The sequence below is a fragment of the Phyllopteryx taeniolatus genome, chromosome 12, assembly GCF_024500385.1.
Source record: "Phyllopteryx taeniolatus isolate TA_2022b chromosome 12, UOR_Ptae_1.2, whole genome shotgun sequence".
NCBI lineage: Eukaryota > Metazoa > Chordata > Actinopteri > Syngnathiformes > Syngnathidae > Phyllopteryx > Phyllopteryx taeniolatus.
In genome coordinates this window covers 24,387,713-24,412,421 of record NC_084513.1, presented here as the reverse complement: position 1 = coordinate 24,412,421, position 24,709 = coordinate 24,387,713, and the positions used below count along the sequence as shown (strand labels likewise).

General features: G+C 42.0%; 1 protein-coding gene across 3 annotated transcripts in view; it reads left to right on the top strand.

The window, feature by feature from the left end:
- The first annotated feature begins 4,223 nt into the window (after positions 1–4,223).
- ccdc93 (coiled-coil domain containing 93) overlaps positions 4,224–24,709 on the top strand; it is a 66,758-nt gene continuing 46,272 nt past the window's right edge. For all 3 annotated transcript variants that reach the window (XR_009791033.1, XR_009791032.1, XM_061791677.1), the window contains exons 1-9: positions 4,224–4,377; positions 6,304–6,417; positions 9,714–9,808; positions 13,361–13,472; positions 13,708–13,806; positions 14,779–14,835; positions 14,918–15,018; positions 19,853–19,889; positions 22,802–22,882. Coding sequence is in view for 1 of the 3 variants with exons in the window: in XM_061791677.1 (XP_061647661.1) it covers positions 4,306–4,377; positions 6,304–6,417; positions 9,714–9,808; positions 13,361–13,472; positions 13,708–13,806; positions 14,779–14,835; positions 14,918–15,018; positions 19,853–19,889; positions 22,802–22,882 (768 nt within the window). In the remaining 2 variants the exon portion in view is untranslated. The remainder of the gene's footprint in view (positions 4,378–6,303; positions 6,418–9,713; positions 9,809–13,360; positions 13,473–13,707; positions 13,807–14,778; positions 14,836–14,917; positions 15,019–19,852; positions 19,890–22,801; positions 22,883–24,709) is intronic.

Genomic DNA, 24,709 nt, shown 5'->3' with positions numbered 1-24,709 from the left:
ACATCTTTAAAGGGATTGTTGCTTCCATATATGGTCAATTGGAGGCGTTTCTCAATAAGACTCACAGTAAGACTAGACCTGTTCCGATTATTGACCTCGCCTTTTTGCCTCATGTTTTTGGATACTGTTGCCTTTTTCGGATTGCCTGCCTGTGTACCGACCTCTGCCCGTATATGAAACCTCTCTTTTTTTAAACTGTCCAATTGTTTTGGAGTCGTGCATTTTTGGGTCCTATCCTCTGTTCCGTTCATGACATCACCAATTGAGCAGTACCCTTTGCGACAGTCCCGAACCAACAGTGCTCCATCTCAAGGCCCAGAACAGTCAAATGTGTATAGCCATGCGCCTCTACGAGCTAAAAGTGTGTGCTGTCTTGGACAGTGCTTCCTGAAGGAGTGTGCTGTCGCTACATTATTACAAAGTCATCCACCCAGACCTGAGGCCTCCCCTTCAGCCTTCGACTGTTGAGACTTTGATGGGTGTGGGACCTGAGGATGTGCCTGTGCTAGGTGAGGACCAGATACCTGTCAATATCAGTAACCGTCAAGTTAACGTTGATTTCATCGTGAACTGCTCGGGCACCCCTTCCTCGTTTAAGCTGAAGCCCCTGCCTTGATTTCGGCAGACACCACATCATTCTGTTTGGTGAAGAAGTTCCCTACAACCAAACCGAGGCCAGCCCAAAGTCACTGGCAGTGAGGATAGCCAGAATTGTTGTACTGGAACCGGGGCAGGTGTATATTATGAAAGATCACCTTTGCACAAAACATGGCATAACATTGCGCATGCGTGCAAACACTAGGTGCCGTGTTGCCGGAAGTAAATAAGGCCCCTTGCATAGGTCCTGCCATGACGCATTTGTGGTGATTTCAAGGCTTTTGTGCAACTGGAGCCAACAGTTTATTATATTTATCAGTACTACAGCATCTTCTTTTCACCACTGACTGTTTTCTATTGCTTTTTCCTTCGTTGACATTTTGTGGCGTTTGTCGTCTTTTGATGACATGGGTCGGATGCGTGTCCCGTGAGCGTACATAATCCACTCGCGTTCGATACATATCCAATTTATATCCACCTATAAAAGAGGCCTCGGTCGGATATGAAAACAAATCTCAATTGTCCTGTTCATATTGACATTAAAAAAAAATCATATACTGTACGTCACCATCCATCCATCCATTTTCCTCCGCTTATCCGAAGTCGGGTCACGGGGGCAGCAGCCTCAGCAGGGCTTCCCTCCCCAGCCACTTCTTCCAGCTCTGCCAAGGGGATCCCGAGGCGTTCCCAGGCCTGGGTCGTCCCCGGGGTCTCCTCCCGGTGGGACGTGCCCGGAACACCTCACCAGGGAGGTGTCCGGGAGGCATCCTTATCAGATGCCCGAGCCACCTCATCTGCCTCCTCTCAATGCGGAGGAGCAGCAGCTCTACTCTGAGCTCCTCCCGGATGACCAAGCTTCTCACCCTATCTCTAAGGGAGAGCCCGGACACCCGGCGGAGGAAACTCATTTCTCAGTCTGATTTACTGCCAGCAATGCGCACTAAACATGGACCGAACAGCTCGTATCAGAGGGTTCGGCACCACATACTCCCGAAGCACCCCCCACAGAACTCCTCGAGGGACACGGTCGAACGCCTCCTCCAAGTCCACAAAACACATGTAGACTGGCTGAGCAAACTCCCATGCACCCTCAAGGACCCTGCCGAGCTAGTCCACTGTTCCACAGCCAGGAGAAAAACCACACCGCTCCTCCTGAATACGAGATTCGACTTCCAGATGGACCCTCCTCTCCAGGACCCCTGAATAGACCTTACCAGGGAGGCTGAGGAGTGTGATCCCCCTGTAGTTGGAACACAGCCTCCGATCCCCCTTTTTAAAAAGGGGGACCACCACCCCAGTCTGCCAATCCAGAGGCACTGTCCCTGATGTCCACGCAATGTTGCAGAGGCGTGTCAACCAGGACAGCCCCACAACATCCAGAGCCTTTAGGAACTCTGGGCGAATCTCATCCACCCCCGGGACCTTGCCACCGAGGAGCTTTTTAACCCCCTCGGTGACCTCAACCCCAGAGATAGGAAAGCCCGCCTCAGAGATCCCAAACTCTGCTTCCTAATGGGAAGGCATGTCGGTGGAATTGAGGAGGTCTTTGAAGTATTCTCCCCACCGAGACACAACGTCCCAAGTCGAGGTCAGCAGTGCCCCATCCCCACTATACACAGTGTTGATGGTGCACTGCTTCCCCCTCCTGAGACGCCGGAGGGTGGATCAGAATTTCCTCGAAGGTGGATCAGAATTTCCTCAAAGCCGTTCGGAAATCGTTCTCCATGGCCTCGTCAAACTCCTCCCATGTCCGAATTTTTGCCTCAGCAACCACCAAAGCTGCATTCCGCTTGGCCAGCCGGTACCCATCAACTGCCTCAGGAGTCCCTCAGGCCAAAAAGGCCCGATAGGACACCTTCTTCAGCTTGACGGCATCCCTCACCGCTGGTGTACACCAACAGGCACCAACTACCTTACGGCCACAGTTCTGGTCGGCCGCCATTGTCCACTCGGACTCAATGTCCCCCGCCTCCCCAGAGACACGGATGAAGTTCTGCCGTTTAAACTCCTTCTGACAGGGGATTCAGCCAGACGTTCCCAGCAGACCCTCACATTACGTTTGGGCCTGTTAGGTCGGACTGACATCTTACCCACCATCGGTGCCAACTCACAACCAGGTGGTGATCAGTTGACAGCTCCGCCCCTCTCTTCACCTGAGTGTCCAAGACCTGCGGCCGCAAGTCTGATGACACGACCACAAAGTCGATCATTGAACTGCGACCTTGGGTGTCCTGGTGCCAAGTGCACATGTGGACAAACCGTGGTGAGCAGAGAAGTCCAATAACAGAACACAACTCGGCTTCTGATCGGGGGGGCCGTTCCTCCCAATCACGCCCCTCCAGGTCTCACTGTCACTGTCCATGTGAGCATTGAAGTCCCCGAGCAGAACGATGGAGTCCCCAGCAGGAGCGCTCTCCAGCACCCCCTCCAAGGACTCCAAAAAGGGTGGGTACTCTGAACTGCTGTTTGGTGCATCGTCACAAACAACAGTCAGGACCTGTCCCCCCACCAGAAGGCAGAGGGAGGCTACCCTCTCGTCCACCGGGGCAATAAGTATACCCACACCTGCTCGGCTCCTCTCATCGTGGGCAACTCCAGAGTGGAAGAGAGTCCAACCCCTCTCGAGAGGACTGGTACCAGAGCCCAAGCTGTGTGTGGAGGCGAGCCCGACTATATGTAGTCGGAACTTCTCGACCTTGCACACCAGCTCTGGCTCCTTCCCTGTCAGAGAGGTGACATTCCACGTCCCTAGAGCCAGCTTCTGTAGCCGGGGATCGGATCGCCAAGGTCCCTGCCTTTGGTCACTGCCCAGCTTGCAATGCACCCGACCCCTATGGCCCCTCCCACAGGTGGTGGGCCCATGGGAAGAGGGACCCACGATACCCTTTCGGGCTGTGCCCGGCCAGGACTCATGGGTGCAGGCCCGCCCACCAGGCGCTCGCCTTCGAGTCCCACCTCCAGGCCTGGCTCCAAAGGGGGGCCCCGGTGACCTGTGTCCGGGCAAGGGAAAACGCGATCCAATAAGTTTGCTCATCATATGGGGTTTTTGGAGCCGTGCTTTGTCTGGTCCCTCACCTAGGACTTGTTTGCCATGGGTGACGCTGCCAGGGGCATAAAGCCCCAGACAACTTAGCTCTTAGGATCATTGGGACACACAAACCTCTGTACGTCACATTGGGCAAAAAAAATCGGAATTGACCTGCAGTGTGAACATAACCTAAGCGGTAGTAATACGCCATGTAGTGTTTACACTACCAGAAACACCAAAGAAAAAAAGAAGAAGAAGACACCAATTTTTGGTTCCGTGGCAAGGTTGAGGCTCAGCTCGGGAGGTTAGAGTCATAAGCACATTCCATGAGTTTGCAAGAAAACCAAAAGACCAAGGATACCGGTGCATTGTGCTGAAAATGGTTGCGTTAAATGGCGTACAATTATGACAAGGGAACTGGGAAGCCCTTTCAAGGGTTTTTGGTGTGTGTGTGTGTGCGCTATTTTTAATTTCTGTGTCCATCGATTACCTTCAATGAGAACGTTGACCTCTCCAACATGGCCGCCACGTAGGCACGTTCTAGCTGGAGACTCATGTCTATGAGACCTATACTCCAGCACAGTAGGTAGCGGTAATGCACAGTATACCTTAGATGCCACAGATCAAGAAACAAAAAGAAGAAGAAGAACCATCATGTGATATGTCACGCCACAGTCAACATGGCAGCGACCGTCTCTGTTTTTCATCGAGCAAGACATGGCCAGTTCGATCAAGGCGTCAACATTATTCAGGTAAGATCATTCTCACCACGGATGGTAAGATGGTGAAGCAGACAGGCGAGCGTTTCTAAGCGCGTAAACAAGCGCCCCTAAACTGACATAGAAATAATTGAAAATCCTGTCACTCCAAAAGAAAATAAGTCGGTGTTTAAATTATAAATTTGGGAATAGTTCTACCTACCAGAGCAGGGTGTATGTAGAATTGATTACAACAATTTGAACCGTCGTGTGTGGTAAGTCTGAACTGAACGAACCGAAACCTCTCAAGGGTTTACCGTTCAACGATTTGGATTGTGTTTGTCGGTAATAACATCATTTTGCAAATGGCGTGCTGTACAGTAGACTGAGCTGCTGTAACTTATTTAATAACGTAATTTTGAGTGGTTGTTATTATAATTTAGAAGGCATGCAACTTAATCATCAGTCAAATGGGGGTGGGTACAAATTCTTATCCACAAAACAATTCCTTTGCAGCTTACTATTTATGACCCCCATGAAATGTTTGTAATTGCTCAGGGTAAGCTCATTTGCCGAACACTGAATTTAGTCAGCATTTATGGTCCTAATGAGGACAGCCTTGTCCTCATTGTGTGGCCTAAATATTAAAGGTGGGGATTTTAATTGTACTTTGAACCCCCTCTTAGATTGCTCTACAAAATCTGATCCCCATCAAAAACAATGTGGCAGGCCGTGCTTCCTCAAAAGCTGCAGGAAGTACATCCTCTGCTGGGCTTTTTTGAGGATGGAGTTGATGTTGATCTCCCACTTCAGGTCCTGAGAGACACTAGTTCCCAGGAACTTGCAGGTCTTGACGGTTGACACAGGGCAGTTCTAGTTCCTGTCGATACGCAGTCTCATCGCCGTCTTCAATGCGGCCGATGACTGTAATGTCGTCTGCAAACTTCAGGAGTTTGACAGCCGCGCGCGTTGAGGTACAGTCGTTCGTGTAGAGCGAGAAGATTAGTGGAGAGAGCACGCATTCCTTGGGAGGGCCCCGGTGCTGATGTTGTGTTTGGATGAGGTGGCGTCCTCCAGCCTCACCTGCTGTGTCCTGCCTGTGAGGAAGGTGTAACTCCACCAGCAGATGGCAGTAGTTTCGGAATGATTGTGTTGAACGCAGAGCTGTCCACGAACAGGATTCTTGCGTAAATCCCTGTGCCGTTCAGGTGTTCTTGGATGAAGTGCAGTCACATGGTGACTGTGTCATCCACAGTCCATCAATTGAACTGTAGCACATAATCTTTTAGGATTTGAAAAATCTTTTTATGTGTACCGGGCCGTAGCCCTTTATCTGCGTGAAATCTAATATTGTATGAGTAATGTTACCTAAGCAACGAACAATAATCAGATTAGTTAATTCGGGGCAGTTTTGTTAAATCCTTGCGCTAAGACTTCTTTGTTTTAGGTAAGTTAAGGGTACCATCATTTATGGCTAGGCCTGTTTCAGTAGTTTTTAAAATATGATTCTGTTGAACCACAATTTAAAAGCAGTGTCTGCTTTTTATTGTTTAATTTTCAGTATTTTTGAAGTTAATTGATAAGTGGAAGTGATAAGTGTGTGTATTTTCTTTCTTTAACAGAGGGCTTTTTTCAATTTTGTCCGTGTGTAGTTGCTTATCCTCACTAGGTTCACCATCTGACAGGGGAAGAGTCACTCAGTATAATTTGGTCTTGAGGTCGAAATCATTACAAAAAATAATTTTTATGTAAAAATCAAGAAAACATTTTTTTTTTTTTTTTTTTTACTCATTTCAGATTCAACCAGTAAAATTCATTTCTAAATAAAAATTTCCACAGCTGTCGAAAGAAAGTGCTGTACCACCGAAATAAAAGGTGTTACATAAAAGATGAACGCAAACAAAACGTTCAAGGTTTGGGTGATGTTTTCATACTGCTGTCTCGTCACCTACAATGTGTTTGTGTGTATTTATCTCATAGGTGGAAGCCTGGGAGGATGAAGAGCAGTGCATCAAGCTGGCGGAGATCCTTGAGCTTCTTTTAGCTGCGGGATATTTTCGAGCTCGCATCAAAGGGCTGTCACCTTTTGATAAGGTACAGTGCTTTAGGTTTCTGACTGGGGGCAAAGTCGGATCTTAAATTCTCTTGAGAGGTCCTTTAAATAGCCACTCTTATTTTTTATTTTTTTTGCTAACAATAAAAATGGTCACCTTCCCGAAACGTGCTGTGAAAATATTATTGTGCCATTCTGCCCAATCTGTGCCATTTGCTTTTTCGAACTCTCAAAATAAACTTAAATTTGTCTGTTTTGTTTTTTTTAAACTCTAAATCTAATATTAGACATATTGAAGTACTCAAAATGTGTATTGGCCCATCTCAGGCAACTTAATTTTGTTGTCATTGATTTATTGTACTGAAAGTCATCATTTGAGTAACAGGAGTTTTTTGCGGAGAATTAAAAAATGGATGAAATATAGCCAGATGGCATTTATGCTTATAATATGTTGACAAGCACTTTACAGTGATTCAACAAAAACAATTGTTTGAATAGGACTGAGCCGTGATTTTAACACCCTACTTATAGTTTGAATATCATTTAATATAGGTAAAAATAAATGAATGACTGTAATTTCTCGTGTAAATTTGCTTTTGTGTATCATGTGCACCCCCAAAGCCGTACCCATAAATCGATAAAAGTCTTCTACCCATGTACTATGCGCACTGCTTTTCTAACCATTCACATATTCACATGCTAAAAAATTGTGATTATCCACATTTGATAAGATGTATGCATGTTTCTGTTAGTAATACTGAGTTTTAATTACTCATACAAAATGTATTCAATATTGTCACAGTGGTGCACAGTAGCGATATCATTGTTTTCTACGGCTTTAATGAAGATAATCTCGAATTCAACGAGTAATAGACATTAGCCACATACTTGCCCAAGGTCGTGACAACGCGGCAGGTCATGGGTCGCGATGCGATGGTACAAAATCCTCAGACAGTTAACACACAATAACAACATGAAGAGGGAGGATAAACAATATAAGGTCTATTAACTCTATTTAGGTGACAATTAACACTTTCCCCCAAAACTTTCAAGCTAAACGATGCCACTGATATAATGATATGAGAGTATAATAAAGAATTGGACACATCTTACAACTATTGCCCTGGTAATCAAACATCTGAGCACAACTGTGTAATGTTCTCACATTTCTAAATAAAAGTAGGGCTGCATTTCACAATGAGAGCGAAGAAGTAAAAAGAGAACATTATGTGTTCAAACAAAGTGCTGAACCTAAGAAAAATAAAGTTTGAGTTTCCCCTTTTCTGTTTGGCATCTTGACACCACAGTTAAGTGTCAAACCATTTTACATATTTTAATTTAACAAATCCTAACTGAACTGTTTTACAAGTTGTGTTTGTTCAAAACTGTAGTTGTGTTCCGTAAAGTACAAACAACAATGACTCTGCCTCTTCCATTTTAAGCGCCATTTATTCCAAATTTTCGCTGATCTTTCGCCATCTTTAACTCAACTTCCACACTCTCTCGCTCTTTGTCTCTCTCTCTCTGTCGTTCTCTTTCTCTCTCTCTCTCTCTCTCTCTCTCTCTCTCTCTCTCTCTCTCTCTCTCTCTCTCTCCCCTGGTCTCTGCACAGTCAGAGATTTCAGTAATTACCGCCGGCCATGCGGATTTGATGGGCTGATAGTTATTTTTTTTGAGTAGCAGTTTTGCTAATCATTTTCTTCATTTGAGGAGCAACTTTCTAACTTTGAGGAGCAATTTTTTTGCAGCTTTATCGCACAGGGACCCGAAGCAATGATTTTATGAAACGATAAAATATGACAATTTAATGGGGGAGTTGAATGTAGGGCTGCAACTACTGACTATTTTAGTACTCGAGTATCTTACTGAAAAGTTTATAAAAACAATCGATTATTTGGATAAACTATATTTTTACTTGGTGAAAGAACAATTTTGAATACAAAAGAGAAAACGAGACCTTTCACTTAATAATGTAGGACTAATTAGTTTCCTTTTTTATATAACCGTTTTGCCACTTACTGATCATCAGATTGGCCATATGTCACACAGTGACTACACTGAGCAAAAAGCACAGTTTGTACTGCTATGTTTGCGTTATACGGTCTTTGTCACGGTTAAAAAAAGAAAGGCAATAAGTGTACTATGAGGGTCACTTGGACAACAATTATGAAAAAAAAAAACCAACCAGATAGAGCAGTGGCTCTCAAAGTGTGGTTTGCTGTGGGCTCCCTCTAGTGGTACCTGAAAGAATCCAAAATTAAAGGTTGAAACTCCATATTGTGATTGTTGTTGTTTTTTTTTTGTTAAGTACAATTCTGTTGTATTTAACTTCGAAGTATAACACATTTGGATTTAATCATGTAGGAATGTTTTTTTTAATGCAGCCCTATGCGGGGCACAAGCCAGTGCAAGCTGTAGGCCGGTCCCAAGCCCGGATAAATGCAGAGGGTTGCGTCAGTAAGGGCATCCGGCTTAAAACTTTGCCAAACAAATATGAGCGTTCATCCAAAGAATTCCATACCGGATCGGTCGTGGCCCGGGTTAACAACACGGAATACTGTTCATATTCATTGTAGGTTCCTGCCTCACCTAGTTTTTAAATGTATTTTTTTTTTTTTTTTGAATCTTTGATGAACTTTTGTCGGGTTTGCAAGATAATTAGAGTTGGAAATGCCCAGGATGGCCTTTTTTTATTTTTATTTATTTATTATTATTATTTTTTTTTAGCTATTCTAGTTGGACCAAAATGCCTAGCAGGTGAGACTGCTGGATTTCAGTATTTTAATAAGCTTTGCTCTGATTTGATCACTGTTCTCCTTAATTTGAATATGGAAAACAGCTTTGCTCTGATTGGTAGTAAGAGATATTTCTGCGTGTTGCGGCGGCCAAGCGTTTGTCACCCCGAACATTTAATGGTATCTACTGTCTGGCGATCTCAGACCAGTTGAGAGTTGACACCTTGGGCAGCAAAGGAAAAAGTACTAACAATTGAAAAGCTCAGTGCAGTTAATGGTAGAAAAAAGAAAAAAAAAAAAGATGCTCGAGTACTTTCTGACTTGTCAGAGGAGGCCAGTAAAAGTAAGCTTCAAATTTGGTAGAAAACCATGAATTCTGTTTGGAATTCCTCATTCCTGTTCAAAATGGGAAGTCATTCAGAACTCACAAGATTAGCTGAGAAATTATTTCAATGATTTTCAGGGCATTTTTTTTGTCACTAGGCATGATGTGTTGGTTTTTGTGTAGCCCCTTGGGAATGGACTATAATTCTGGGATATCTCAAAAGGCCACCAGTCCTGAACCTCCCTTTTCTTACATCTTGTTTCCTCTGGTTCTGCAGGTGGTTGGCGGGATGACCTGGTGCATCACCACATGTAACTATGACATTGACATTGATCTTCTTTTTCAAGAAAACTCCACCATTGGTCAGAAAATGTAAGTGGTTTCCCATCTGACCAATGATACCCATTTAGACCTTTAAAAAGTGGATAGCTTCTGATAACATTAAATTTGAGGAAAATACCAAAGTCATTGACTCAATTTGGATTCTGAAATTTTTATATAATTGCAGTCCATTTACCATATTAACAACCTTTAATGTATCCCATTTATTCCACGTGAAGATATTTACTGACTGAAGTTAAAGACACATCTTCAAACTACACACACAGAGAAGCCCAGTCTTATAAACTTATATTCTGGTAGGATAACTATTTAATAGGACACTTGAAACAGTCTCCATTTACGAGATCGCTTTTCAAAATCTGACGAAAGTATGTCACAACAGATTATACTCGGAAGGAGGATGGGGAGAGGAGGAAGAGCTTTACGGAATTATTAAAGAGACAAACTTCAGCTGTACATAATGACGTGTGTTTATGAAAATAATGCACTCACATATACAACCCCAATTCCAATGAAGTTGGGCCGTTGTGTTAAATATAAATAAAAACAGAATACAATGATTTGCAAATCATGTTCAACCTATATTTAATTGAATACACTACAAAGACAAGATATTTAATGTTCAAACTGATAAACTTTATTATTTTTAGCAAATAATCATTAACTTAGAATTTTCTGGCTGCAACACATTTTCAATGGGAGACGGGTCTGGACTGCAGGCAGGACAGTCTAGTACCCGCACTCTTTTACTACGAAGCCACGCTGTTGGCACACGTGCAGAATGTGGTTTGGCATTTTCTTGCTGTAATAAACAGGGGCGTCCATGACGTTGCTTGGATGGCAGCATATGTTTCTCCAAAACCTGTATGTACCTTTCAGCATTAATGGTGCCTTCACAGATGTGTAAATTACCCATGCCATTGGCACTAACACAGCCCCATACCATCACAGATGCTGGCTTTTAAACTTTGCGTCCATAACAGTCCGGATGGTTCTTTTCCTCTTTGGCCCGGAGGACACGACGTCCACAATTTCCCAAAACAATTTGAAATGTGGACTCGTCGGACCACAGAACACTTTTCCACTTTGCATCAGTCCATCTTAGATGAGCTCGGGCCCAGAGAAGCCGGCGGCGTTTCTGGGTGTTGTTGATAAATGGCTTTTGCTTTGAATAGTAGAGTTTCAAGTTGCACTGACGGATGTCACGCCGAGCTGTATTTACTGACATTGGTTTTCTGAAGTGTTCCTGAGCCCATGTGGTGATATCCGTTACACATTGATGTCGGTTTTTGCTGCAGTGCCGCCTGAGGGATCGAAGGTCACGGGCATTCAATGTTGGTTTTCGGCCTTGCCGCTTACATGCAGTGATTTCTCCAGATTCTCTGAACCTTTGGATGATATTATGGACCGTAGATGATGAAATCCCTAAATTCCTTGCAATTGTACGTTGAGGAACATTGTCCTTAAACTGTTCGACTATTTTCTCACACACTTGTTCACAAAGAGGTGAACCTCGCCCCATCTTTGCTTGTGAATGACTGAGCAATTCAGGGAAGCAATCATGGCACCCACCTGTTCCCAATGAGCCTGTTCACCTGTGGGATGTTCCAACAGTTCTTTGATGAGCATTCCTCAACTTTCTCAATCTTTTTTGCCACCTGTCCCAGCTTTTTGGGAATGTTTTGCAGCCATAAAATTCCCAGTTCATGATTATTTGCTAAGTTTATCAGTTTTTTTTTACATTAAATATCTTGTCTTTGTAGTGTATTCAATTAAATATAGGTTGAACATGATTTGCAAATCATTGTATTCTGTTTTTCTTTATGTTTAACACAATGTCCCAACTTCATTGGAAATGGGGTTGTAGAAATACGCATGCATATTATGTTAAAACGTAAAATAAAGGAATGGTTAAAAACATATTATTTGTGCCAGGATTCAGGGATGTGCTCATGACGATTCAGTGATCCGTGGTTTATCTCGGGGGTTGGGTTCCGGACCATGCTCGCAATCAGTCAATTCCGCGATGTATCATCCATGTTTTTTTTTTTTTTTCTTTTACAGATTTTTAAACTGTATGAATCTCACCAATCCCCCACTTATTAATGTTTCCCATACGCTTATGAACCTCTACCGTACTCTTTACCCTTAAACACTTTTTATACTCTTAAACATACATATTAACAACATTTAAAATGAAGGTAGTGACTTTTAAAGTTGATGCTGATTGTACTGCAGCAAGAGCATTGCATCTGTCACCCTGATATTATTTTCATACTTCTGTCTGTAGCGGACCAAAGATTCATTTATGCCATAATGGCTACAGACGGGCATAAACTTGAACTGGTCGAGAAGTTCCATCTTAACTGCGAGATAGCTTCTATTGCTATCGTCTTCCTCCGCCGCTAAATGCCAGCCAGAAGGTACCTTGTTTGGGCGGCATCGGAGGGCTCGACATCAAGTATTGTCGCATCTTCCAATGATGAGCAGCGAGACGTCAGTGTATTTAGTTCACATTTATTGCTAACGTAACGAAACACGGTTACTGTAAGACGTACACCGTCAACAAACTCTCTCTCGGCTTGCCCACATGCACGGAGAGGCGATGCGTTCATTTGCTAAAAACAATAAAGTTTATCAGTTTGAACATTAAATATCTTGTCTTTTTAGTGTATTCAATTAAATATAAGTTGAACATAATTTGCAAACCATTGTATTCTGTTTTTATTTGTGTTTGACCCAACGTCCCAACTTCATTGGAATTTGGGTTGTCGAAATACTAATACTGCAAGTCGCTGTTTTCCCCTTCGTTTTGTTGCAAAGCAATCAATGTACACCAAGAAAATCTTTAAATTTAAAGACCATAATTAATTTCAACTGGTTCCCTTACAAGAAACAACAGGAATCTTGGAACTTTCACCTGCACTGTCCAGTGTGCAGGTATTCATTTCACAGTCACACTGGTTCAATTTTGGGCTTAAAAGTTAGTGAATTGATTTCCAGCCACTGAATTGTTTCGGATCGTATGGTTCTAAATCAGGGAGGGGCAACTGGCAGTTGATTTTATAAACATATTTCCTCTACTACTACAGACACTGAACAATTGTACTTATAGCAATCCATCTATTTCTTCCAAACTCAAGGGATATGGATCTTATTTTCTGTTGCCAGCTAATGGTTTTGTTAATTCATCCCTCCATCCATTTTGTGTACCGCTTTATCCTCACAAGGGTCGCGGGCGTGCTGGAGACTATCCCAGCTATCTTCGGGCAAGAGGCGGGGTACACCCTGAGCTGGTCGCCAGGCAATGGCAAGGGCACATTTAGAACAAACAACCATTCGCGCACACATTCACACTTACGGGCAATTTTAGAGTCCTCAATCAACCTGTCCTGCATGTTTTGGGGATGTGGGAGGAAACCGGAGTGCCCGGAGAAAAGCCACGCAGGCACGGGGAGAACATGCAAACTCCACACAGGCAGGACTGGGATTTGAACCCCAATTGGTTTTGTTAATTAATATTGTAAATACATTGTTTATTCAGTTAGTGGTTTACATGGTTTGCAATATTTCTGTTTCCAGAGCTTTGACTGAGAAAATTGTGTGTGTTTTACCAAAAATGAAGTGTCCTCATCACCTGGAGCCTCATCAAATCCAAGGGCTTGATTTTATCCACATTTTTCCAGTGATACAGGTATTAATTTGTACTGATGGGCGGATGATAGGTATGTAGATCAATAGGTATTGCTTTATTGTTCTTTTGAAGAATGTTCAAATTGCTATTTTCTGGATCGTACGTTCTCAAATGAAGGATTATGATCGATTTGATCTATTTATCAAGTCAGCATGTTTCGTACCAAGTTAAGTACATGCAACTTTCGTTTTGTATGTACTGGCCTGGGTTTTTATTTCTTATTGTTTTTTGCTAGTGGCTAGTGAAGCGGGCCATAGAGACCAGAGAGCAAATGGGCGACTACGTGAGAGCCTACTCCATATCTCAGTTCCAGAAGGCCTACGACCTTCCAGAGGTACCAGTCTGTTGGAGTGATATCTGGATGGTGAAATTAAAAATGCCAAGTATGAAACAAAAATACAAAAAACAGCTACTTTAAAAACAAACATGGATCAGATGCATACGATCAGTCCTGTTTCCAAACAGCAGTCATACCCGTGAGTCACGCAGTTTTGTGTCCCAGGGAAACCACATCCTTTCGATTGACGATTTCTGTCTGGTGTCGAGAAATCCTTATTAAATCCTTATCTCTGGTATTCTGTAGAAAAAAAAAACCCCAGGTGTTGAAGAGCTGCTGTGGCTTGATTGTCAATGTCTGACGTTTTTTTTTTTTTTTTTTTTTTTTAAATAAGGACTTAAAATCATAAATGATGTACCTGACACCTATCGTTAGACGTTTAATCACATGCTTTTCAATCCTGCCAAAGACGACGACCGAAAGCCTAACCATACGTATGTATCGTTGAACCTCAAAGAATCACCGTCTGTTCCGAGAGCAGGTTGACCCCTGATTTGTTGATATTTCCCCAAAATTATTTCCGCATGAAGTAATGACTTATTCTGTCCTCGGGTCAAATGGTTGCCATCATTAAAACCTCCATTAAATGTATGAGCAATTTTTGAAGTCACACTTTATCCTTCTCATGCAAGTTAAAAAATGTAATTTTATTTGGATGAATTTTATTACTCATTTGTTTATTATAAAATGCTTTTTCATCCTTTGGTTGATGTGTCTGCTTTCGACGGTTTCCAAATTGTAAGACCTTTTTAGAGCCTTCAAATTTGGAAGTTACACTGTAAATGGCTCACCAGAAAAGGTCTTACCTCATGAAAATATTTACTTTTCTGTGTTGTGGACAATTTACGCATGCAACAGCATTATTAAAACCTTATATTTTATAATCTTAATGAATACATTTTTGTGTGTTGTACAAACTTTGCCACAATAATCTGAATTCCATTGAAAACATGTCTTTCACCTTGACAGGATGAAGAGTTTCATCATAGAAGAGGAAAGGCAGTAGGAGCAGTTCTTGATGTACTGGTGAGCTGCAAAGTCCCTGGAACCTTCTTTAAAGGAGAGTTTGACATTGTGTCATGCAAACTTTATTTTTTTTCCCCCGCAGGAAGTATACAAACCACAGAGAAAATACAGAAGGCAAAAGGAGGCAGGGGAACTACTGGATGAGGAGTCTAAGGTTCAGTCTACATTGCTGGAATATGGCAGGTAAGCTTTGTCAACAAAAGTGTATACTGAACTGTTGAGATAGAATTGTGTGAAAATTTTATGTCAGGATTGTGATGGCCAAATACAATATCACAATTATCTGAAGTATCCCGTTATTACTAAAATAAATGCAAAAAAAAAAAAAGCACAGATGAAAGTTACAAAGCCGAAAGCATTGCAACAATCAATACTATTTCCTTTTTGAAATGATAAACTGTAAACGGCAACACCCAAAGTTAATTTTCATCCATGCAAGACCCCACAAAAATTACTTAAAATGCCTACGATTGACAGTGATATATTTATTTTTGGTGGGACTGTATTACATCAACTTATTTAGTGACGTTGTAATTTATTGAATGAAATATTTGACAAAATAAACTAGGGCTGGGCCAAGCTTGTATCCATAATCTTGTTCTTTTGGTCACGACCCAAAGCGTGCGACCATGCAGTAGGTGAGGATGGGAACCTAGCTTGATGGCACGGTTCAACAAATCCATGGTTCGGTTCATATCTTTTGTGTCACGTTTTGTGGTCACGTTTGGGTTCAGTTCGGTACATGTTGACCCCTAGGAAAATCAATTATTTATTGTATGGTGAGGTTAAAAGTGAAAGAATGTTTACACTTCAGAGTTTTATGAATTATTATTATTGTTATTCTATTATCATTTTTGAAATCTTTTTTTATTAATCCGAAATATGTATTTGGTGTTCTATCGATGCCAGCGGCCTATAGTAAAATGGCACAATGTCATTTGATGGCAAAAGATGCAATAAATCTGTGTGTAAGTCATGGCTCCCTAAAAATAGACCAGCTTTTTGTTCAACGAAACAACCTCAGACTTCACACTGAGCCAAGTACATTTGTGACTAAACGAAGACAAGATCATTATTTCAGTATTCAGACTAAATGTGATATATTTGATTGCTTTTTGTTTACCGTGAGGTGTTTCGAATTAAAATAGGTGCCTTGGCTCAACATACTCAAATGGATGGATGGAACTGATTTCAATGAAAGCTTCCAAAAACGATATATAACAAAATAAAGGCATTGAAATAAAATCTTACTATTATGTCAATACTAATTAAGTATATATATTTGAATTCAGTCTCACTGATCGTGTAGTGGTACATTTGCCTGACTTTGGTGCAGGCAGCTTGGGGTCGGTTCCCACTCAATGACGGTGTGAATGTGACCGTGAATGGTTGTCTGTGTCTATATATGCCCTGCGACTCACAGTTCACGGTATAGTCAACTGGGATAGGCTCCAGCACCCCACGACCCTGAACGGGATAAGCGCAGAGCTGACAAATGTAACGGAACATCTATATTTTATACGGAAATCACTGAACGTTGACTTGTTACGGCCGTAACATTGACTGTTCTGGATATTGAAAAAAACACAAATAAATCGTCCGACATTTCTGGCTCGTCCACATTGAACAGCTGCTAGGTGCACGCTATTTCATCACGCCCCCCCCCAGCTGCTAAGCTGCGGAGGTAAAAGTTCTCTTTGCGTCTGGTGTCGTGCATTGTAAGTCACTGAGCATCGCTTTCATGGTAGCGAATAAGCGACACTTCTGACCATGCTTCTTAAAAAAAGTGTCATGGAGGGGAAACGCGGAGACGATGTCAAAGCCATGCTAATTGCAAAGCTTTTGTTACAAGCAGTCGCAAAAATCTAAATAAGTGATTTGGTGAAATAATACACTTGTCACATAGGTCTGGCTGGTACTGTCATCCGCCGTGTTTAGAGATAGCAACACAAAATAATAAACGCTCACACAGGACACTGGGTCCGAACCAGAAATGAATTACAACCCCAATTCCAATGAAGTTGGGGCGTTGTGTTAAACATAAATAAAAACAGAATACAATGATTTGCAAATCATGTTCAACTTATATTTAATTGAATACACTACAAAGACAAGCTATTTAATGTTCAAACTGATAAACTTTATTGTTTTTAGCAAATCATCATTAACTTAGAATTTTATGGCCGCAACATGTTCCAAAAAAGCTGAGAGAGGTGGCAAAAAAGACTGAAAAAGTTGAGGAACACTCATCAAACAGGTGTTTGGAACATCCCACAGGTGAACAGGCTCATTGGGAACAGGTGGGGCCCATGATTGGGTAGAAAAGGAGCTTCCTTGAATTGCTCAGTCATTCACAAGCAAAGATGGGGCGAGGTTCACCTCTTTGTGAACAAGTGAGTGAGAAAATAGTCAAACACTTTAAGGACAATCAGAATCCTCTTTATTTGCCAAGTATGCCCAGAAAAATACACAAGGAATTTGTCTCCGGTAGTTGGAGCCGCTCTAGTACGACAACAGACAGTCAATTGACAGAGAACACTTTGGAGACATAAAGACATTGACAAAAAAAAAACAGTCACTGAGCAATAAAGGGTTAATAGTTATCTGGTAATGCCGGTACATTTTTATATTTATCTTTTTTTTACAATTCTGCAAAAGATGCATAGTCCTCTAGCACTTAGAGCAGTTGGAATGACTAATATTGCAATAGTCCGGTTCAATGACCATTGTGCAAAGGGCGCCGAGACTTCAAGGAGTGTATGCAGTTTCAAGTGACGAGTCGTGCGATAATCTGGGACAATGTTGGTTGTGCAAATGTTACGGATACTCCTCAGTCAGTGTGCAAGTGGGGCAGATGCTACTCTGGCATGAGTGGCCAGTATATGCAAATAGTGCAGCGTGGCGAGACAACTACCGTGAGTGCACGAGTAATACATAATTGGCCCCGCAGAAATGTGACAACGAACTCAAGTCGTTCCTCAACGTACAATTAAACATTCTTTGCGAGGAGAAAACTGGCTGAACCAGTAAAATCATAGCTCAAATAATACAAGCCCAATTCAAATGAAGTTGGGACGTTGTGTTAAACATAAATCAAAACAGAATACAATGATTTGCAGATCATGTTCAACCTATATTTAATGGAATACACTACAAAGACAAGATATTTAATGTTCAAACTGATAAACTTTGTTTTTAGCAAATAGTCATTATCTGAGAATTTTATGTCTGCAACACGTTCCCAAAAAGCTGGGACACGGTCATGTTTACCACTGTGTTACATCACCTTTTCTTTTAACAAATAAACAATAACAATTTGGGAACTGAGGACACGAATTGTTGAAGCTTTGTAGGTGGAATTCTTTCCCATTCTTGCTCGTTGTACAGCTTCAGCTCTTCAACAGTCCGGGGTCTCCGTTGTCGTATTTTACGCTTCATAATGTGCCACACATTTTCAATGGGAGACAAGTCTGGACTGCAGGCAGGCCAGTCTAGTACCAGCACTCTTTTACCACGAAGCCACGCTGTTGTAACACGTGCAGAATGTGGTTTGGCATTGTCTTGGTGAAATAAGCAGTGGCGTCCATGAAAAAGGCGTTGCTTGGATGGCAGCATATGTTTCTCCAAAACCTGCATGTACCTTTCAGCATTAATAGTGCCTTCACAGATGTATAAGTTACCCATGCCATTGGCACTAGATTAGATGAGCTCGGGCCCAGAGAAGACAGCGGCGTTTCTGGGTGTTGATAAATGTCTTTTGCTTTGCATAGTAGAGTTTTAAGTTGCACTTACAGATGTAGCGCCGAACTGTATTTACTGACTTTGGTTTTCTGAAGTGTTCCTTAGCCCAATCTACCCAATCGTGGCACCCACCTGTTCCCAATGAGCCTGTTCACCTGTGGGATGTTCCAAACACGTGTTTGATGAGCATTCCTCAACCTTCTCAGTCTTTTTTGCTACCTGTCCCAGCTTTTTTGGAACGTGTTGGAGCCATAACATTCAAAGTTAATAATTATTTGCTAAAAACAATCAGTTTGAACATTAAATATCTTGTCTTTGTAGAGTAGTCAATTAAATATAGGTTGAACATGATTTGCAAATCATTGCATTCTGTTTTTATTTATGTTTAACACAACGCCCCAACTTCATTGGAATTGGGGCTGTAGTACGTCATTTCAAAACGTGGGCAGGTTAAAAGTACATCATTATTATTCAGAAATGTCAGCAATATAAGATAACCTTTATTAGTCCCACAATGGAAATTTGCATAGTTTCAGCAGCAATTGTGGATATAGGAAATATAAATATGTAATACAAATAGCATGCAAGAGAAGATTGCATTTATTCTTCCTACATGCACTTCTTGTACGCATACAAGTACATTGCACAATGTTGTTGAATTGGCAAAGGTGAATTAATCCATAGACAGATATTTTTGATGATGGAGCGTCGAAATCTCAAATACTGGTACTTTGATTCAGGCTGCAACTGCATCCACCATTACAAGGTTAATGTCATAAAAACATTAAAATGAAAAAAAATTGAAGCCATCATTTATTAACAATTATAATAGGACTGTTGCACGGAAAGGTTCTTGACAAAATCTTGAAAATATGGAAATTCAGACACATTTGGACAAATTGTTCAGGAAGTGAATTTCTACTCAGTAGGTTGGTAGCTCTGTAAGCAGTATTGAGAAACGACAGATGAATTTTTATTCAGTTAAAAGGAACGTCTGTTAAAAATACGAACGCTCTAAGCAGTCGTCAGGTCTTGAGGAAGGCTGTTACAGAAATACTTGTTTGGTAAAAGCATGTCTGATAAATTAAGTGGAGCAACAAGAACCTTAATAGCAGAAAGGGGACCTTATAATATCTAACAATTTTAATCAGTTTTCCCTTTCTTTTTAGTTTCTATTCCTCAAGCTTGCTTGATTAAAACACTTTGAACTGTTTCAAAACATTTTTCTCCGTCGACTCAAAGAAAATGTATTTACAGTATTTCCTTTTTTTTCCAGGCGATATGGATTCAGCGAACAATCCAAACAAGATCAGGTTGGTTTGAAAAAAATATGAAAGCTGGACTAATGATAATATAGTAATAAGTAAACTCTTTGTTTCTGAGATCTGTGGGATCCGTGAAAGAATTTTTCTTTTTTTCAGTTGTCTTATTTCCAATAATGGTTTGAATGTTGGCTATCTTGCAAGTTATTCATGATCTTCCTACTCTGAGATCTCTGGGATTTAGGTTTTCGATTCTTCAGTATCAGATTATCTCAAGACTTTTGAGGCCTATTTGCGTCTGGTTTGTTTGAACCCTGGACCATTTCTTGAACTCACTAGCCCTACAGCAGCAAACGTCTAACACCCCTGCAGGAGCTAGCTTCCACTAGCCCTGCGGTAGCCGGCTACTATCCCCACCAGCCCTGCAGTAGCTAGCCTACAGGTACCAGCCTCCACCAGACCTGCAGTAGCTAGCCTCCACCAGGGTACCGTCCTCCACCAGTCTTGTAGCAGCTAGCCCAAATGGTACCAGCCTCCATCCGCCCTGCAGCAGCTGACCTCAAGCAGGCGACCAACCTCCACCAGCCTTGGAGCAGCTGGCCTCCACCATCCTACCAGCCTCAACCAGGCCAAAAGCTGGCCTCGACCAGGCCAGAAGCGGGCCTCGACCAGGCCAGAAGCGGGCCTCGACCAGGCCAGAAGCGGGCCTCGACCAGGCCAGAAGCGGGCCTCGGCCAGGCCAGAAGCGGGCCTCGGCCAGGCCTGCAGCGAGCCTCGGCCGGGCCCGCAGCAGCAGCGGGCCTCGGCCAGCTGCGGGCCTCGGCCGGGCCCGCAGCTGCAGCGGGCCTCGGCCAGCTGCGGGCCTCGGCCGGGCCCGCAGCTGCAGCGGGCCTCGGCCAGCTGCGGGCCCCGGCCAGCTGCGGGCCTCGGCCGGGCCCGCAGCTGCAGCGGGCCTCGGCCAGCTGCGGGCCTCGGCCGGGGCCCGCAGCTGCAGCGGGCCTCGGCCAGCTGCGGGCCCCGGCCGGGCTGCAGCTGCTGAATTGTGTCTTATTTTTTATCTAACTTTTAGACTCAAACTTTGTCCTGTCAGAAAAGTCTCATCCTACTTGCAACTAACTATCTTACACTGTAAAAAGGAACCCACTACCTATTGTGATGTCATTTTGAAAATGTATTTTCTGTTACTTCTACTCCTGATTTTTGATATACAGTGGGTACGGAAAGTATTCAGACATCCTTAAATTTTCCCCAAAAAATATCTGCTGTACTTAAGGTTCCTAAGAGCACAGTGGCCTCCATAATCCTTGTCAGAGTCTTTGACATTTGACTTTTCGCATTGTCATATAGTGTCCTCCTTTTTGAGAGACGTCGCGAAAATCTTTAAGTGCATTTATGTCGAAAATTGTCTTTACCTTGGCTTTGTGACGCTTGGGGGCTTTATAAACTACAGTGATGCTTTAAATTTTGTTAGATTATTTTTAAAACCCTCAATAGATATTCACTCCATACAAGGCAATCCTGAATATTGGATGGGTACAGGGTTAAAACAAACCATGAAGTTAAAAATTATTTTTAAAGAAAATATAAAAAATTGGGGAAATTCTTAATTAATGTTTGTCCAGACTAAGATATTATTATCTTAATTAATTATTATCAGTAAGAAATTTCCAAATTGCAATTTTGTTGTTGCTGTGGTTATGCTTATTTTATTGTTTTACGTGGTCTCTTGTATTTTGTTATTTGTTGTAATTTTTCTTTGTTTGGATGTCATTCTGCTTTATTTTGTGATGTGTTAATGTGTTTAATAAAATAAAAAAATAACAACACCAAAAATAAATAAATCAAATAATTGACATCAGTCTGGATAGGTTTACAAAGCCATTTCTAAAGCGTTAGGATTCCTGCCAACCAGAGAGGCATTATCCTCAAATGGAGAAAACATGGAACAGTAGCGAATCATCCCGGGACTGGCCGGCCTGCAAAAAATTACCCCAAGATGACAGCAAAGACGCATGGAGGTCAGATAGTAACCCAGGAGAACATTTAAAGAACGGCAAGCCTCCATTGCCTCGGTGTTCACGATACAGCAATTCTGAAGAGAGCGGGCAAAAATGGCATCCATGGCAGAGTTCCAAGGCGAAAACTGCTGTTGACAAAAAGAACATAAAAGCTTGTCTTACTTTAAAAAGACAAAAAACATCTGGACAATTCCCAAGACTTTTGGGAGAATATCTATGGACTGACGAGACAAAAGGTGTACGTCCCGTTCCATCTGGCGTAGATGTAACAACATTTCAGAGAAAACAACATACTGGCAGTCAAACACGGTCTTGGGCTGCTTTGCGACTTGCTGGGATTGAAGGAACCATAAATTCTGCTCCGTCCCAACATTTGTGAAGGAGAATGTTTCGTCATCACTTTGTGACCTCAAGCAGGACAACGACCTGCTTTCTCAACACAGGCATGTCCAATATTCTGAATTTGCTAGATCATGCCGGAGACTAACAGGAGTTTTTTTTTTTTTTTTTTAATTGTATAGGTCTGTAGAATATTTTTTTCGTAAAAAATTGTCCATGGTATTTGAACATCTGTTGATATAGCTGTAAGTGTTCCCCACGAGTTGAGAATGAGGCTAAGATGTCACCATCTTTGTGTGTTTTATGTTCAAGGGAAGGTTTAGAGATCTGCACCCTAGACAGGATAAGATGGATAGAAAATGGACGAATAGATGGTACAGAACGATGGTTCGTTTTTTAGCCATATCGGCACAATTGCTCGCCTGAGGTATTCGTGATTGTCAAGGAAAACATCTTTTATTTGTTTTGTACAGCCCTTTAAAACATAAAAGATACTGTCCAGCCTTCAATGGATTGATGACATTCTTACTCTTGTGTTTTGTAATGTTCTCATTTGGATTAATTGCTCCATTTCTTAATCGTCAATATGTATGTTACTTTTTTCAGTCAGGTGAAAAAATGGCTTCGACGGCTAAGGACTCTGTGACACAGGTGTCAGAGGAAGAAGTTCAGTGGGCGGTGGAGGAGGTAAAAGCATTCACACCTAAACTTGAGATTTTGGTTCATACGAAAAAAGTGCCAAATTATAGAGTTACACCTTGATTAAAATAATAAAACTATTGAGCAACATAGCAAATGTTTACAATAAAGTCAACAACAGATGGGTGTGTCCGCCTGTGGTGGTCACAAGTTCTCCACTGGAAAACAATTGTGATAATTTCAAACGTTGGAACAGCCAACCTATCTCACTTTTAGGGCGTAAAGCTACAGTACAAATGAAAACGTTACCACAAATGAACTAATTATTTTCAATCATCCCATTCAAACCCACATTAAAATGGTTCCAAATGCTAGACTCTGCCATTTAAAACAATTGTACTATAAAAATAAGAGAAATAGACTCAAGCCTAGCTACCCTTCAGAAAGGTAAAGCAGAAGCCCGAGGACTTGACGCACCCAGATACCAAATACAGTACCTCATTAAATGGTTATATCGAAATGTTGAACAACAATCTTGTCTGGAACTAGAACAGATGGACTGCAATAGCATCAAACGTTCAGACCTCCCATTTATCGAACGCCACAATTGTTTTAAGAATCTGATTATGGCTGCCCCTTTATCAGCTTGGTGGAAAAGTCACATGGGAAGAAAGTGGAATTGACCGCCAACATCACTTATGAAAAACTAATGTATTCGTGTCACGTGAAAGCTTATTCCAAGAATTTCAAATTAGAGGTGGTAACTTCCTTCAATACAAGAAAGTTTGAACGACAATCTTAAAAAGATTCTCGACACACGCGAATACTTTAGAACTACCCGTTTTTCTTCCGTAAATAGTAGAACTAATTCTACAAAACAAAAAAACTCCTTTCAAAAGTATACAACTTAATCTCAAGTATGAATTTAACACACTTACAGTGGGTATGGAGAGTATTCAGACCCCTTTAAATTTTTCAGTCTTTGTTATATTGCAGCCTTTTGCTAAAATCTTTTAAGTTCATTTTTTTCCCCTCGTTAATGAACACACAGCACCCGATATTGACAGAGAAAAAACGGAATTGTGGAACTTTTGCAGATTTATTAAAAAAGAAAAACTGAACTATCACATAGCCAAAAAGTATTCAGAGCCTTTGCTCAGTATTTAGTCGAAGCACCCTTTTTGAGCTAATACAGCCATGAGTCTTTTTGGGAACGATGCGACAAGTTTTTCACACCTGGATTTGGGGATCCTTTACCATTCCTTCTTGCAGATCCTCTCCAGTTCTGTCAGGTTGAATGGTGAACAGCCATTTTCAGGCTTCTCCAGAGATGCTCAATTGGGTTGAAGTCAGGGCTCTGGCTGGGCCATTCAAGAACCGTCACGGAGTTGTTCTGAAGCCACTCCTTCGTTGTTTTAGCTAAGTGCTTAGGGTCATTGTCTTGTTGGGAGATGAACCTTCGGTCCAGTCTGAGGTCCTGAGCACTCTGGAGAAGGTTTTCGTCCAGGATGTACCTGTACTTGTACATCTTTCCTGTCCCTGCAGCTGAAAAACACCCCCACAGCATGATGCTGCCACCACCATGTTTCACTGTTGGGACTGTATTGGACAGGTGCTGAGCAATGCCTGGTTTTCTTCATACATACTGCTTAGAAATAAAGGCCAACAAGTTCTATTTCAAGAATCTTATTTCTCACCATCTTGGATTCCTTCAAGTGTTTTTTAGCAACTCCATGCGGGCTTACTTCAAACTTCATGTGTCTTGCACTGAGGAGAGGCTTCCGTCGGGCCACTCTGCCATAAAGCCCCGACTGGTGGGGGGGCTGCAATGATGGTTGACTTTCTAGAACTTTCTCCCATGTCCCGACTGCATCT